The sequence below is a fragment of the Dromiciops gliroides genome, chromosome 2, assembly GCF_019393635.1.
Source record: "Dromiciops gliroides isolate mDroGli1 chromosome 2, mDroGli1.pri, whole genome shotgun sequence".
NCBI classification, from domain to species: Eukaryota; Metazoa; Chordata; class Mammalia; order Microbiotheria; family Microbiotheriidae; genus Dromiciops; species Dromiciops gliroides.
Genome location: NC_057862.1, coordinates 479,282,202 through 479,297,518, shown reverse-complemented (window position 1 = coordinate 479,297,518; position 15,317 = coordinate 479,282,202). Strand labels below are relative to the sequence as shown.

Below are 15,317 nucleotides of genomic sequence, written 5' to 3'. Positions count from 1 at the left end.
CAAGTTAGCATGAGGGCAGAGAGCAGAGTATTGTTTAAAGCAACTGTGGTTTGTACAAGGAGAAAAATAAGTGTCTTATTGTTAGTAAAGATGGGAATACACATTCTACAACAAGAGGGATTTTTTTTTAAAAAACAACAATAATAATGTCTCAGCAGAAATCAACTCAGAAAATGGCCCATGTTGTAATTGGAGCTATAATTTCAAACAAATAAAATACGATTTTTTATCCTTTCCCTTAAACTGTTATTTTCTTTTGCTGTGTAACTTTTAGACTGCTTGTACAGTTAATTTCAAAATTAACCGGGTTCCAGAATGAGCCATGCTATGCACAAAGACACAAAATCTTCCTTTGTGTTTCTGATTTCTACTGGAGGGCTTGGGAATTCTGTGAAGTGAAAAACTGCATATTTACAAGATTTTTCTATGAACTAACAAATTTTTATGCCATTTCTTTATCAGAAAAAAGGACTTCCAGTAGTTGATAAATTGTCAAAGATAGAAGAAAAGAATAACTGAAATAATGCTAACAGTCATATGAGTGATTAAAATGTTTATTACTACATAATCACAAAACCTGGAAATGTATGCCAAGAAGGAATGCCATAACTATCTAATGCTTACAAGATGCTTGCAACAAAGAGACTCTGAATCTCACAGCAGGATTTTTTGTTTTTTGTTTTTACAGTATAAAAGGTACTTATTTCTGACCCCTGGGTGATGAGTTTTTTCAGTCATAGCAACTCTCGAAAACAAGCTATTAAACCAAAAAGAATACAGATTTGCACAAGTCTTATCATTTCTACCCTTCACAACATCTCTTGTACAGGTTCCCTTTTCTCTACTCACATTGGCCTCACTTTGGTCTGGGATCTAATCACCTTATGCCTGGATTATTTAAATAGCCTCCTCACATCTGAATTATTTAAACAGCTTTTTGGTTGATCTCATTGTCTCCAGTCTCTCCCCAAACCAGTGCACCCTCTACTGAGCTGCTATCAATCTTCCTTAATAAAAAGGTCTCACCATGTCAAACACACCTCTCCCCTCAATAAACTCAAGTGGCTGAGTATTGTCTGTAGGGTAAAAATATAAAATTATGTTTGGTCTTTAAAGCTCTTCATAGTTTGGCCTCTTCCTACCTTTCCAGTCTTTTGTACCTTTATCTGCCTCCACTTACTCCATGGTCAGAAACACTGGTCTTGTACTGTTTCTCAGATATAACATTCCATCTTCTATCTTTTCACTGTATTGGAAATGCTCTTTTTTCCTCACTTCCATCTCCTGGCTTCCTTCAAGACCTAGCTCAGATTTCATCTTCTTCAATAGGTCTTTTTCCTGGTTCCCTGCCATGCTAGTGCCTGCCACCTGATATTATTGCCCATTTACACCATATTATTTTCTAGATAGTTATTTGTACGTTGTCTCCTCCACTAAAATTTGAGTGTAGGGTTAATGTTATTTGATTTTCTTTGTATCCACTGCACTTCCAAAAAGGTCTGGAACAGTAAATACTTAATAAATGCTTGCTAACTCTGACTGACCCAATAAAGAAATTATGAGTGACATTTGAAATATTGAAATATTATCAAAGTATTTATTCATGAAGAAAGTATTTATTAAGTACTTACCATGCTACACACTGGGGATAGTAAGACAAAATTGAAATTGTCCCTACCTTCATGGAACATATACACTATTTAGGGGTAAATAGGTATATTCCCTAAATTATATTACCACTGCCAAATCTAGGAGGAAGTCCTGATAGCATCCTACTCATCATTTCTAACAGCACAATAGTGTTCCATCTTCATCTCCTCCCACAATTTGTTCAGCCATTCCCCAACTAATGAGCATCACCTCAATTTCGAATTCAACTTTTTTTAAAGAGCATTGATTTTCCATTGGCTTTTGGTCATGGAAGTCTGAAGACACTTGAGAGAATACAATGGGATATGGCCATTGACACGAAGAGGATGAAATTGTTATGATTCTTTTTACAGTGAACACCTCTGATGAATATAACTATTTCTAATACCACTCCATTTTTTATAAATAAAAAAATCAGGATTTTTATTCTTTTCCCTTTCCATCTTTCCCATCTTTTCATAATATACTTGATCTATCTAGTTCTTCTTTTTTTTTCTTTTTTGCAGGGCAATAGGGGTTAAGTGACTTGCCCAGGGTCACACAGCTAGTAAGTGTTAAGTGTCAGAGGCCGGATCTGAACTCAGTTCCTTCTGAATCCAGGGCTGGTGCTTTAGCCACTGCACCACCTAGCTGCCCCCCCCCATCTAGTTCTTTTCTAAGAGCTTTTCCACAACTATATACTGCAGAATCTTTGTGCTCCCAGATCAGACTTTTTTCTTCTCTTTTCATTTTTTTCAAAAGATCTAATAAACTCTTCCTTTGATTCCAAATGAGTTTGATGCATGAGTATACAATTTGAACTTCATTTGCAAAGAATGTTTCCTATTCTACAGTCCAGCTTAAATAATTTCCTATAATGTCAACCCTAGCTTCACTCCCTTTTCCTATGAAAAAGAAGTATGAAATGAAAGCTTTTAGTGAAGAACTCTACTTTTGGGGGCAGCTAGATGGCACAGTGGATAGAGCACCAGCCCTGGATTCAGGATGACCTCAATTCAAATCTGACCTCAGACACTTAAAACTTACTAGCTGTGTGACCCTGAGCAAGTCACTTAACCCCAATTGCCTCACCAAAAATTAAAAAAAAAACAAAAACGAAATATGGCCTCAGGCACTTGACACTTACTAGCTGTGTGACCCTGGGCAAGTCACTTAACCCTCACTGCCCTGCCCAAAACAAACAAACAACAAAAACCAAAACCAACACAAAACAAAAAATCCTCCTACTTTCTTAATCTTCCCTTTTTTTATTCCCTTCCTTTTTCAGTTTTTAATATGTCAAACTCAGCCTCTACTGATATCCTACTCTGATGCTTCTTGATGATACATGGTTCAGTATCAACAGTATCTGAAAAATGCAACCCATCTACAGAGAAAGAACTGATGGTATCTGAACACAGATTGCAGTATAATTTTTTTGATAGTTCCTCTTTCTAAAGTTTTTTTGTCTGTTTTCTTTCAGAACCTGACTAATATGGAAATGTTTTGCATGACTTCACATGTATAACTTATATTGAATTGCTTGAGTTCTTAAGGGGGGTGGGGAGGGAGGGAGGAAGGAAGAGAATTTGGAACACAGTTTTTAAAAGCATTGTGAAAATTTGTTTATACATGTAACAGGAAAAATTCTAAATAAAAAAAAAATTTTTTTAAAGGAAAGAAGGGGCAGTTAGGTGGTGCAGTGGATAAAGCACCGGCCTTGGATTCAGGAGGACCTGAGTTCAAATCCGGCCTCAGACACTTGATACTTACTATCTGTGTGACCCTTGGCAAGTCATTTAACCCCAATTGCCTCACCAAAAAAAAAAAAAAAAAGAGGAAAGAAAACCAATGTTCCATTCATCTAGCCAACAAACATCACATGGCCAATAATGATTCTAAGTTTGCATTATTTTCATTATGTTTTCTAAAATTAAATGAAACTATTTGGACAGAACATGAAAATTAATGTTTTTTTCTTTGAACATTTGTTCTTGTCATGTGAGTACAAAAAAGGTTCAAATAGAGATGTAAATTAAGCTTAGCATACTACCTCCCCAAAAGAATTTCCATTAGTGTGGTTTATGAAGGCTCAATGACACCAGCTAACATTTCAGGGACAAATACTTCCCAAAGAATATGGCCAGTTCTAACTGTTCACCAAGTTTGATGAGCAAACAGTTTTGAAAATACTCAGACCATCTTAAGTATAAAGAGTTCCATATAAGAAATCATATAAGAGGCCAGAAGACAATTTATGAGGAGTAAGAGGAAAGCCTCAAATGCATATTCAGAGAAATGTTTACACTAACACACTGGCACCCCAAGTGAACAAAAATTGCTGTATAACAAATGAAACAGATCTTTTTAACTTTGTAAAAGGTTTACTTTTCAAATCTTTCCTTGACCTATTAGGACATAATACCAAATCAAGTATTTATTTGCTTTAAGAGGCAGTTTGTTTATAGTTGGAAATGGTTTGTCAGTAAAGCTGTAAGCCAACAAGTTATCTGTTATGGAGAAAAATAACATACTTGTTTCTTATAGATATTGTACTCTTTTTATAATTAATGAACTTTAAAATATATCTAGTTATATTTGAAATAAATATTCCCAACACTGCTACCATAAACTCTCACCAATAAATATGTGGAATTAATTATATTTACTGTCATCCTTTATTTCTTGGTTTGGTTTTTTGCTTTTTTTTTTTTGGTGGAGCAATGAGGGTTAAGTGACTTGCCCAGGGTCACACAGCTAGTAAGTGTCAAGTGTCTGAGGCCAGATTGGAACTCAGGCCCTCCTGAATCCAGGGCCAATGCTCAATCCACTTTGCCACCTAGCTGCTCCCTATTTCTTGTTCTACTCCTTAACCTCATGAGAGAATGTAAATTAATGTTCTGCTTAGAACCTCTCACTGTCCTTTATATTAAAGGGACAATTAGTAAAATTAATATAGTCATTCCTCGCACTTGCGGGTTTCACATATATGGTTTTTCTTATTCACAGGTTGGCCATTGATAATTAAATGGGAATTTTTGGATATTTGCAGAATACCACAAAAAATCACAAATGATACATGTATGTAAAGAAAACAAAAAAATTGAGGAAGTCATAAAAGCATAAATACTGTTTATTATTAATCTATTATAATTTCTTACTGTAAGTATGAATACAGAAATGTATTATAAGCAGATTATGTTAAATATTTCAGTGCACTAAAGAACTATGGGCTACGCATTCTCTTTGAGAACACTTCTTTGTCATGTGATTTTCTCCTGTAGTGAGCTTTTCATAGAAGGAAATCCATGAAGCAATTGCTGCAAGTGCTAAGACTCTGCATAGTACACAAGATACTAATACTCTCGTTGCATAGAAACTGTAACTGGTTTTTATGAAGCAGTGTGTTGTTTACTTTTTTATTGTTAAATAAGGTTAGGATCAGTAATTATAAAAAAAAACAAAAGTTTTGGGTGGGGCCTAAAGTTATTCACAATTTTTCACATCTCCAGGGATCCTGCAACTTTAACCCCTACAAATGTCAAGGAAAAATTTCATTTAAATCTGTATGATATCATCCTAGAAACCCTCTTCTATAGGAGAGATGTTGATAAATCTAATTCAAAACTTTAATTGTTACCAAAAACTGTTTTAGCTACACCATGAATTGCTTCTTCATAGTGTAGTTAGGAAAAAGTATCAAATTTACCAAGAGACAAAAGGATGGTCAGTCAAGTAAACATTTATTAAGTGACTACTGTAGTTCCAGGGACCGTTCTAAAGGGCTGGGGAGACAAAGAACAGGCAAAAAACAGTCCCTAATTTCAATTAAATTCACAACATAATGGAGATCACATGAAAAAGACTATGTACAAATAACGTATATATAAAATAAATTGTTGTTCAGTTATCTCAGTGTGTCCTGACTCTTTCATTCATCCCATTTGGGATTTTCTTGGCAAAAATATTTGGGTGTGTTTGCTATTTCCATCTTCTTATTTTACAGATTAGTAAACTGAGGCAACAATGTTCATGGACTTGTCACACTGCTAGTAAAAGGCTGATTTGAACTCAGGTCTATCTTGACTCCAGGTCCTGACATTCTATCCACTGTGCCCAACTAGCTGCCCACATGAATAAATAGGAAATTAAGAAATAGAGGGAAGGCACTAGAATTAAGAATCTGCTAAAGGCTTCCTATAATGATAGGATTTTAGCTGGAAATTGAAGGCAGCCAGAGAAGCCAGCTGAGAGCTAGAAGGCAAAGTGAATAGAGGGCTGAAGTCAGGAAGATTCATTTTTGTGAGTTCAAGTCTGGTCTCAGACACTTACTAGCTGTGTTACCCCTGGCAAGTCACTTAACCCTTTGCCAAGAATACCCAAAATGTGGTCAGGAAGAATCAGACATGACTGAAATCACTTAACAACCACCAAGGAAACCAGAAGAGGGAGATGAGGAGGGAGAGCAATGTATACATAAAGGACAGTCACTGAAAATTTCCAGAGTCAGGAAATTGAGTATTGTTGTGTCTCATTCCGGGAATAGAAAGGAAGCCAGTGACATTTGACTGGGGGGAGAGGGAGAAGAGAGAGGGTAGAGAAAGGGGGGAGGAAGAGAACAAGAATGTACTTACAAACTTCGGGTTGGGGGTGTTAGAGTGTAATAAGAATGGAAGATATCTATGAATCTCTTCATTCATGTTCAGATGGAGGGTTGGAGGAGAATGGAAGAGGGCTACTTTACAGGGGGTTTTATATTCTATCCTGGAGATAGGGAAACACTGGAGTTTATGAAATAGGGAGTGACATGGTCAGACATGAGCTTTAGGAAAATCACATTGACGCATGTCTATTTATATTGTCCCATTTGTTGAATGTTCCAAAAAGCTTCTTTTATTATAGGAAATTGGGACACAGACAAATATTACATTAAGGGAAAAGAAAAACCTTAAAAAAATAAAACTTTTTTTCAAAGTCAACAACATTTAAGTTTCCTACGAAGGAAGTATTTGTGCCAAAAAGTCTTTGCCAAGTTCTGATTTAGCTATCTTCTAGCAAAGTTCATTTCCTTTCTAAAGTTGTTAAGTACCATGGAGGAAACTAAAGACCTGCAGTATTTTTTTAATAAATAGCTGCATTTCGATAATAACGAAACAGAATTTGGCTAGTCAAAATCTGCACAGGGCTACTGAATGAAATTATCCACATCCAACAGGCTGGCTTCCTGCCTTGCCCATTGCTGAAACACCACAAAAAGTTAAAGGTTAGTTCTGTACTGGCAATGTGCTATTGTATTATTTAGGGAAAACAGTTCAGGATAAGTTTTTGCTCACTGCCAAGTTGTCATTTTTGAAAAGGGGTCACTGAAAGGTATAATATTGTCTCGCCTTGCTATTATCAGCAAAAGAATTAATTCTTTTGTACCTTCACTAGGACACAGACGGGGTCTTCAAACAGTAGTTATATCATTATAATTTAATGAGTCACATGATTATGTAGCATTCCAGGGTAGGAAAAAGATGAAGGGGGAATTGGGAAATCAGTATAATAATAACAGTTCACATTTACATGGCATTTTAAGGTTTGGAGAGCACTTTATATATACACACCATCTCATTTGAACCTCACAAGGATCCTGGTGGGCAGATGCTATTATTCCTACTTTGCCAATGAAGAAACTAATCTCAGAAGCTTAAGTGCCTTGCTTAGAGGCACAGAGCTAGTACTTTTTCTGAGATAGCATTAAACAACCCAGGTTTTCCTAAATCCACCTTGTCATAGTGGATTATCCTGGTGATCATGTGCTGTAATCTCCCTGATAATATTTTATTTAAGATTTTTGCATCAATATTCATTAGGGAAATTGGCATATAATTTTCTTTCTCTGTTTTGACTCTACCTGCTGTGCAATGATCTTAAAGGAATTCTCCTCTGAGGGTTTTTGGGTTTGTTTTTTTGTTTTGGGGTGGGGCAATGAGGTTTAAATGACTTGTCCAAGGTCACATAACTAGTTAAGTGTCAAGTGTCTGTGGCCAGATTTGAACTCAGGTCCTCCTGAATCCAGGGTCAGTGCTTTATCCACTGCGCTACCTAGCTGCTCCCTCCTCTGAGGTTTTTTAAAGAATGTTTTGTTTGTCTCTTGTAATCATTTTTATTATGACTCAAGTAAGCCTCCTTTGGAGAATTTCTGATACTATTTTAGAATAAAACATTCAGTATTTAATATAAATATAGGTCATAACTGGAACTTCTAACTTTCCTAGATTTCAGAAACCCATATTTTAATGTTGACTATAACCATATCCTCCTTCTTGCTAGATTTTGTTGTTAACCAAATATTCTTAGCCATCTGTAATTGATTATTAATTACTTAGATGCTACATTAGTCATGATACTTTCACTAGACCCAAACCATACCATACATTGCACCATACCTGTTACTTGAGTGGGTGCAATCACTTGGCTGGCACTCGATGTAGAAGCTTCAGGAGCAACTTCAACAGGCACAGGAGGTGATGTTTTTTCAATCACTACTATATGACAAGGGATAAATGGATAAAAAGGAAAGCACATTATTTATGTGAGAAGTCCATTTCAAAAGACACAAAGACTGTATAAGCAATTTCATAACAGATAACAGTAATTCGAAGGCCTATGAACTGCAAGGTGTTTTGGAAGGTCACCTCACTAGAAACCTATAAATAACAGCAAATGCTAGCAGTGCCTCTGAGACTAATTTAAGACCCTGGATGTAATGAAACAAAAGTAGTTGACCTCCATACCCAAATAAAATGCAGATTAATAGGGTAGTGGTTCCCTTACTCAATGAATATGAGGACTCTTCACTATGCAAAAGATCTCACATGATAGTGGCAATACTTCGCGTACTTACTGAGGTTAAAGGAAAATTAAAAAAACATCAGTATTGCTTTACCTTCCTACCATGTTCCTTTTATACACTATAACAGTCTTGGGTTATAATTTAATTTTTTCCATATCCACTTAGAAATGATTAATATATGAATATAAAATTAATTACCAATGTTTGAAAAGTTAAGAAACAAGAAACAGTATCTCCTTCTTTGATTCAGAACAGATTAATATATTTTTTCCTATTATATCAATCAAAATGTGCTACCTGGATACTGTGGGTGTAGGTTAATGGTTGAAATGCCAGGAGACAGCTGGGGTTGACCAGGTTCAAGTTTGGTTTTCTCTTGGTCAACTAATTCCTAGATGTTAAGAAAAAGGGATAAAAGTGAAAAATCATTGTTTAATTCCTCTATATTATGACTCTTAACCAATTGATTGTTTTCTTAGTAAAACTCAGGAAAGGAATATGAAGCTTTTATATTACTTCAGGGGAAAATGCAAATTATGTCACTTTATTTTTAAACATATTATAAAAAATATTTTTACAAAATAATTAGTATCAACTTTTGTATACGAAGCCTATGTTCATGGTCCAGCATTGCTATGGTAAAGACTTTAAGCTGTTTTTCCAGTACTGGTGAATGATTTGTGTTAATCCATCCACACTCTCTCACTCTGACACCCTGATGACCAACACACATTTTCAAGACAGCTGGCTCACTTTGCTTAGTCCCACACAGAGAATGAACTCATTACCTTGGCCTCCTTCATATATTACTCTAACCAACTGAATAAACCAGCCAAAGACAATAGATTAAATATTAGATATGACAAATTTGCTACAACAGAGAATCTAGTAAAGTGAAATACTTAATGTCAGTTACAGAGTATATATAAAGCAGAAGGTCATACCGCAACTTCCCATACATAGCAACCTTTCTTTTGAACATGTCACAATCCAAATTCTCACAACGGTGATAGGTTCAACTGAGGAAAAGCCAGTATCTGCTTAAGCCAGAGTGGCCATGTAAGAGATTCATTTTCTTACAAGGAAGCTTTTTTTTTCTGCAGTCCTTAGACTGCTTTGTGACTTTTTGAAGTATCTGGACCATCCTCTCCTCCTGTACCTCTCTACTCCCATAGCTTCTGGTTTAGTCTCCTGTTTCTCTCTCCTGTTTCTACTACTGCTCTCCTATCTCCTTGGCTGACTTGGCTTCTTTCTCAATGCTCTTCCCTGCCCGCTTCTTTTTCTCTATCTCTATACCTTTATCCTTGGAGTGTTTATCCACAATCTCTGACATCTCAAATTGAGAAAGCTCCTTATCCTTTGTGACCTTGCACAAATATCACTTCCCATGATTCCTTCTACAGTTCTACCTATAAGTCACTTCTTCATCATTTATTCTCACTGCATTTTAGGACTTTTTGTGTACCTATCAGATTCTAGTTTGTAGTATTAGCTGTTAATGAGTCTCATATAATACTATCCTCTACTTGAGGATGTAAACTTCCTGAAGGCAAAGGATCATACCTTATTTATCTTCCTATTTCCTTCAGAAACACAGGACCCTGTATACAATTCTCTTTTTCATGATTAGATGCTGTATAATTGTATTTAGTTTATTTGGGGTCAGAGGACATCAGTAAAAAAAAAAATCCAGCTTCCCTTATGAAGCCTTTCACTTGAGTTCTCTGGTCCTCAGTTTTCTCTTCTAAAATGAGAAGGGCTGCACTAAGATGATCTTCAAAGTCCCTGAGTTCTATCTATGCTCTAGGCTTTGCGTTTTCTCAACTCCTAGCAAATAAATTCCAGAAAGAGAGAAGATAACTTCAACATCTTTGTATCCCCCTCAGTGATTTATCTCTTGTATACAGAGTAGACACTCCACAAATATGGATGAAGTCAAAATATTAGATTTTATTATCTTATTCTCATGACCTACAACTAAAGAAAAGGCAATAAAATATGTCACCAAAGTAAATGTATGAGTGAGTAGGAAATGACAGGGGGATGGCTCCCGTGCCACACTGACATACACTGAATGTAAAAAAAAATCTAGGGGAAAGCATCCAGGGGACTGTTGAGATTCTCTATGGAGGCTTTGTGGGAGGACAAGGACAAAAATGACACTTGTGGTGGTGGACAGAACACCGAGCCTAGAGCCAGAAAGACTAGAGTTCTCGTCTGTCTCTTACTAGATGGATTATCTTAGACACATCAACCCACCTCTCTCAGCCTTAGTTTCTCCAGCTATACAATGAATGGGTGGATGGCATGACCTCTGAGGTCCCCCTGTAGCTCTAACCATAAGATGGGTGGTACAATGGGAAAAATCCTTGACTTGGAGTCAGAAGGATCTGGATTTGATTCCCAGTCATGTGACCTTGGGCAAGTTACTGAAAATCTCAGGACCTCAGTTCCTCAACCATAAAAAGAGGGAGATGGACTAGAATCTCTCGGAGGTCACTTCCAGCTCTAAATCTAATCTAGATTTGACCCAGTCTAAGAACAGTCACAGATTTGAGTCTATAGAAGTTTCGTATATCCTCATTTTACAGATAAAGAAACAAGCCATGAGGCCAGCAAGATGGTGCAGTGGAGAAAGCACGGGGCCTAGAGTCAGGAAAACTCAAGTTCAAATCCGACCTCAGATGCTACCTAGTTGTTTGATCCTAGGCAAGTCACTTAACTTCTATCTGCCTTCGATTCCTCAACTGTAAACTGAGGTTCATAAAAGGACCTACCTCCCAAGGTGATTGTTGAGAATCAAATGAGATAATATTTGTAAAGTGCTTAGTACCCTGCCTGCCATACAGTAGATGTAGAATAAATGCTTGTTCACTTCCTCACCTTCCTCTAAATTAATTGCCTAAGGACACTCAAAGAATCAGCAATACTCCTGAGAATAAAATTAAAGTCCCTGGAATTCTTACTAGGATTTACCACTCACATTTATCAGAGCTTTCTATCCAATCAGCTTCCAAATCTTACTGCTCTTCTTTGTTGTTGTTTTTTTGGGGGGGGGGGCGGGGCAATGAGGGTTAAGTGACTTGCTCAGGGTCACACAGCTAGTAAGTGTCCAAGTGTCTGAGGGTCAGATTTGAACTCAGGTCCTCCTGAATCCAGGGCTGGTGCTTTAATCCACTGCGCCACCTAGCTGCCCCCTTACTGCTTCCCTTGCATCCAACTCCATCCTACTTTCAAGAGTGACACTTACCACCTCTCACCTAGATTAATCTAAATCTCCTATTGATGTCCTTCTTTCTGCAGTCTCTCACTACTTCAGTTAATCCTATACACTACTTGCCAAAGTCATGTTCTTTAAGCACATATCTGACTATATCACTTCCCTTACTTGACAACAAATCCAGTGAATTCTTATTGGCTTTAGGATAAAAATAAACTCTTCATTTGAATTCTTCAAGTCCTATACACATTGGTCCCAGCCTATCTCCTAGCCTTGTTAGACATTGTTCTTCCTCTCACATGCTGTGATCCAGTCGATCTGGCCCCCTCTCCATTTCTCAAACAGAATATTCCATCCCCCTTTTCTGTGCCTTTGCACTGGCTGCTTCACACACCTGCAATATATGTGCTCTACTTTAAAGATGCACCTCAAGTATCATCTTCCCTATGAAGTCTTTCCTGATGCCCCAACCTGCTCATGCTCTCCCTTACAAAGTACTTCGCATTTAACTATTTTTATGTTTATTTATTAACTTTGTTTCTATGCTGTGTGTATTTTTATATTTTTGTTATTTTCCCCATTACAAAGTAAGTCCACTGTGAGTGTAGTAACTCTCATTTTTTGTATGTATAACCCTGCTGTGAGGCACATTCTTGGTATTTAATAAGATCTTGTTGATTAACTGACACAAAGTCATATTCTAATTTTATGCCACCAAGTAGAATTTCATAGAAATTCATCTGAAATGTTGTCTAGTTGCATTTCTTCTCAACAACTTCTGTTCTTATCTAATGCCAATTAGATTTAATTTCAATTGTATTTTGAAAACTATTTATATATCTATATTTATAGAAATAGCCACATAGCATGGTAGATAGAGGACTAGATTTGGAGTCAGGAAGACCTAAGTTCAAAGATCCTTCCTCAGACATTTAGTTACTTGTTGTGTGACCTGTGTAAGTCATTTAACCTCTCTTAGTTTTTGTTATCTATAAAATGGGAATAAGATGACCAACCTCACAGGGTTACTGTAAGTAGAGAATGAGAATATATGTGTGTGTATATGTATGAATATATAATTACTTTGTAAACTTGAAGGTACTACATTAATAAGTTAGTGATTATTTTATCACATACATAGGAATTATAGAAATATGCTTATGTATAAATGTATTTATACACACATTTGTTTATGTATACTCATGTGCATAAGCAAATGTCTTTCAGGATTCTTACAAGGGCATTCCAAGTCTTTGGCCCTTTGATTTGGGTTTGGGCTCTTATCATCTAGTGACTTAGTTGCCTTCCTCTTCCTTCATTCTTCTCATACAGTTCTTTATATGTGAGCAAAATAAGCATGGTGCTGTATGTTGAAACAGTCTACAAATACATCTAATATACCAATCCTCTTTATTAGATAAACCAAATGAAAAGTGTAAGGAATGAATAGATTACCTTCTCAGGGGCAGCAGTTGCCACTAAAATCAGAAAAGAAAGAAAATTTAGAATTTAATACAATGAATATCACATATTCCCTTCTTACAAAATTTTACTAGCAAGACCCCAATATTCTAATGAAATAGGACTACAAACATAATTCTTCCATTGGAAGCCAACATCATTTGATGATATCACTTTTCAGAGAGAGAATAAACCCTTACATTAACCTCATGTTGTCTTTCTAATATTTGTATTTCCATACTTAGCATGGTGCCTAGAACATACAAAGCCTGTTCACTGGTTGACTGGTACAAAGAGAACTAAGGAAAGAGTAAAATGTGGACACAGAATGTTTATTGGAAAGAGAATCAAGTTCAAACAAGAAAACAGGGCATCTAATTCCAACTACAACATTAACTAGTTATGTAACCTTGGGAAAGCCATGTTATTTTTCTAGGCCTTAGTGTCATAATCTTTAAAATAAAGGGAATGGACTAGAATATACCTAAGTCTTTAATCTCCAAAATTCTATTTTACTGTGTTTTATATTAAATGCTTACATATCTAGTTTTGGGGCGGAGGCTTGTTCTGAAGAGAGATGAAGAATCTAATCTATTTAGAATAACTTATATAGAAATGCAAAAAAGGTACCTCAAACCACAAGCGAAATATTTAATCTTAGTACGATGTACAACCAAGATTTTGTAGTACTATCAGTTTTTTGTAGTATCAATTTTAGTAGTAACAATTCTGATAAAGAGCATCATTTATTTCAATGGGAGGGGTATGAAGAATAAGGGAGGGGCTTTGGAGGAAGGTCAACTCTAAAGACATTTTACTCTTAAAGGAAACACCCTAAACACTTCACTGACAACATACTGCAGATTGACAAGGATGAATGTCAAACAGGTGTCAGTATTAAACAGCTTCACCAGTACTGTGCAATCACTACTGGCTATACCCAGAGCTATGATTAAAATGAGATATTAGCAGCATGGCCCCCTTTGAAAAGGTCCAGGGACCAGCTGAAAGTTCTCTGACAATAATTTGGAAGGCTGTGTGGCAAACATTTATCAGGGGTCTGAGATTCAGTAGTATCCATTGTTGCTTTGGCAGTTAATCCTTTTTATTAGGTGCCACCTAACTAGTCTGGGGTGCCCATAAATATATATTTCCTACCTTCAACCCTGGCTATAGAAACAAAAAGAAGCAAGTCTCATTTCAGATTTTTCATCATTTTTTGTTAAGAAGACAATCTTAGATATTAGCCTCCAAGGCATAAGAGAAATCTCAATATTTATTGAGATTCCAGGTGAATAATCTCCCTAAAAATTAATTAAGGCTTTAGAAGTTATATTAACTCCAAAACAATGAGAGTGCCATACAGTAAATCAGGACCCAAATAGCTTAGTGGCCTGAGAAAATTCATTATCTTTTTGCATTACTTACCTACCCTCAAGAGGAACTTATTCACTGGCAAAATCTAGAGTTGAGCCCAGTTTTCTCCTGCCTATAAAGGGGAATAGTTACAAGGCAGTTTCACTCTTAGGCGTATCTTCTCAGTGCTACTAATACTGATCAGAATACCTAATCAGGATAGTTATGTGCAGAAAGAAGGTTCAGTAGTTTTCTTCTTCAGCTCTGTTGAGCATGTTTCTAGTGGCCACAAGAAAGGCCTGTTTGACACTTATAGAAGAAAGGCAGACTGACAGAACCGCTAATATATTGCTGGTCTTCAAGACTATACAATTCTCCTCTCCCAAAAATCTATCCACTGAACCCAACATTTTGATATTCAACTTTTTAAATAAAAAAGAACTTAATAAGAGTAAATATATGAAGTAAGCTAGTGTAAGGTTTCATTTCTTTGGCACTAGGCAAGAGGAGTAGTTGTCATTATTTTAAGAACATAAAGTAACTGAAATGCTATTTTTAAATATAGGAAACTGAATTAGAAAAAATAGACCTTGAAAAGATCAGACAGATATAAAATGTCAAAGTCAAAATTAAAACTCAGGTGTCTGGAGTCTGTTTACAACATCAAAAAGCTTCCTTTACTTTTCCTTGTATAACTTTGTATTCTTCATCCTAATGCTACTACTAAATCACTATTTAAACTGAGATAAGGAATTTAGAGGAAATAAGTGGCCCAGTGAATAGAGTACCAGGCCTAGAGTCAGGAAGACT

The 15,317-nt window shown here is 36.2% G+C and overlaps 1 protein-coding gene across 1 annotated transcript in view; it reads right to left on the bottom strand.

The window, feature by feature from the left end:
• The window catches only part of LTBP1 (latent transforming growth factor beta binding protein 1), a 481,244-nt gene that overhangs the window by 129,976 nt on the left and 335,951 nt on the right, over positions 1-15,317 (bottom strand). Inside the window, 3 exon segments of the mRNA XM_043987916.1 lie at positions 8,064-8,162; positions 8,768-8,861; positions 13,146-13,168. Coding sequence (XP_043843851.1) covers positions 8,064-8,162; positions 8,768-8,861; positions 13,146-13,168 — 216 coding nt within the window.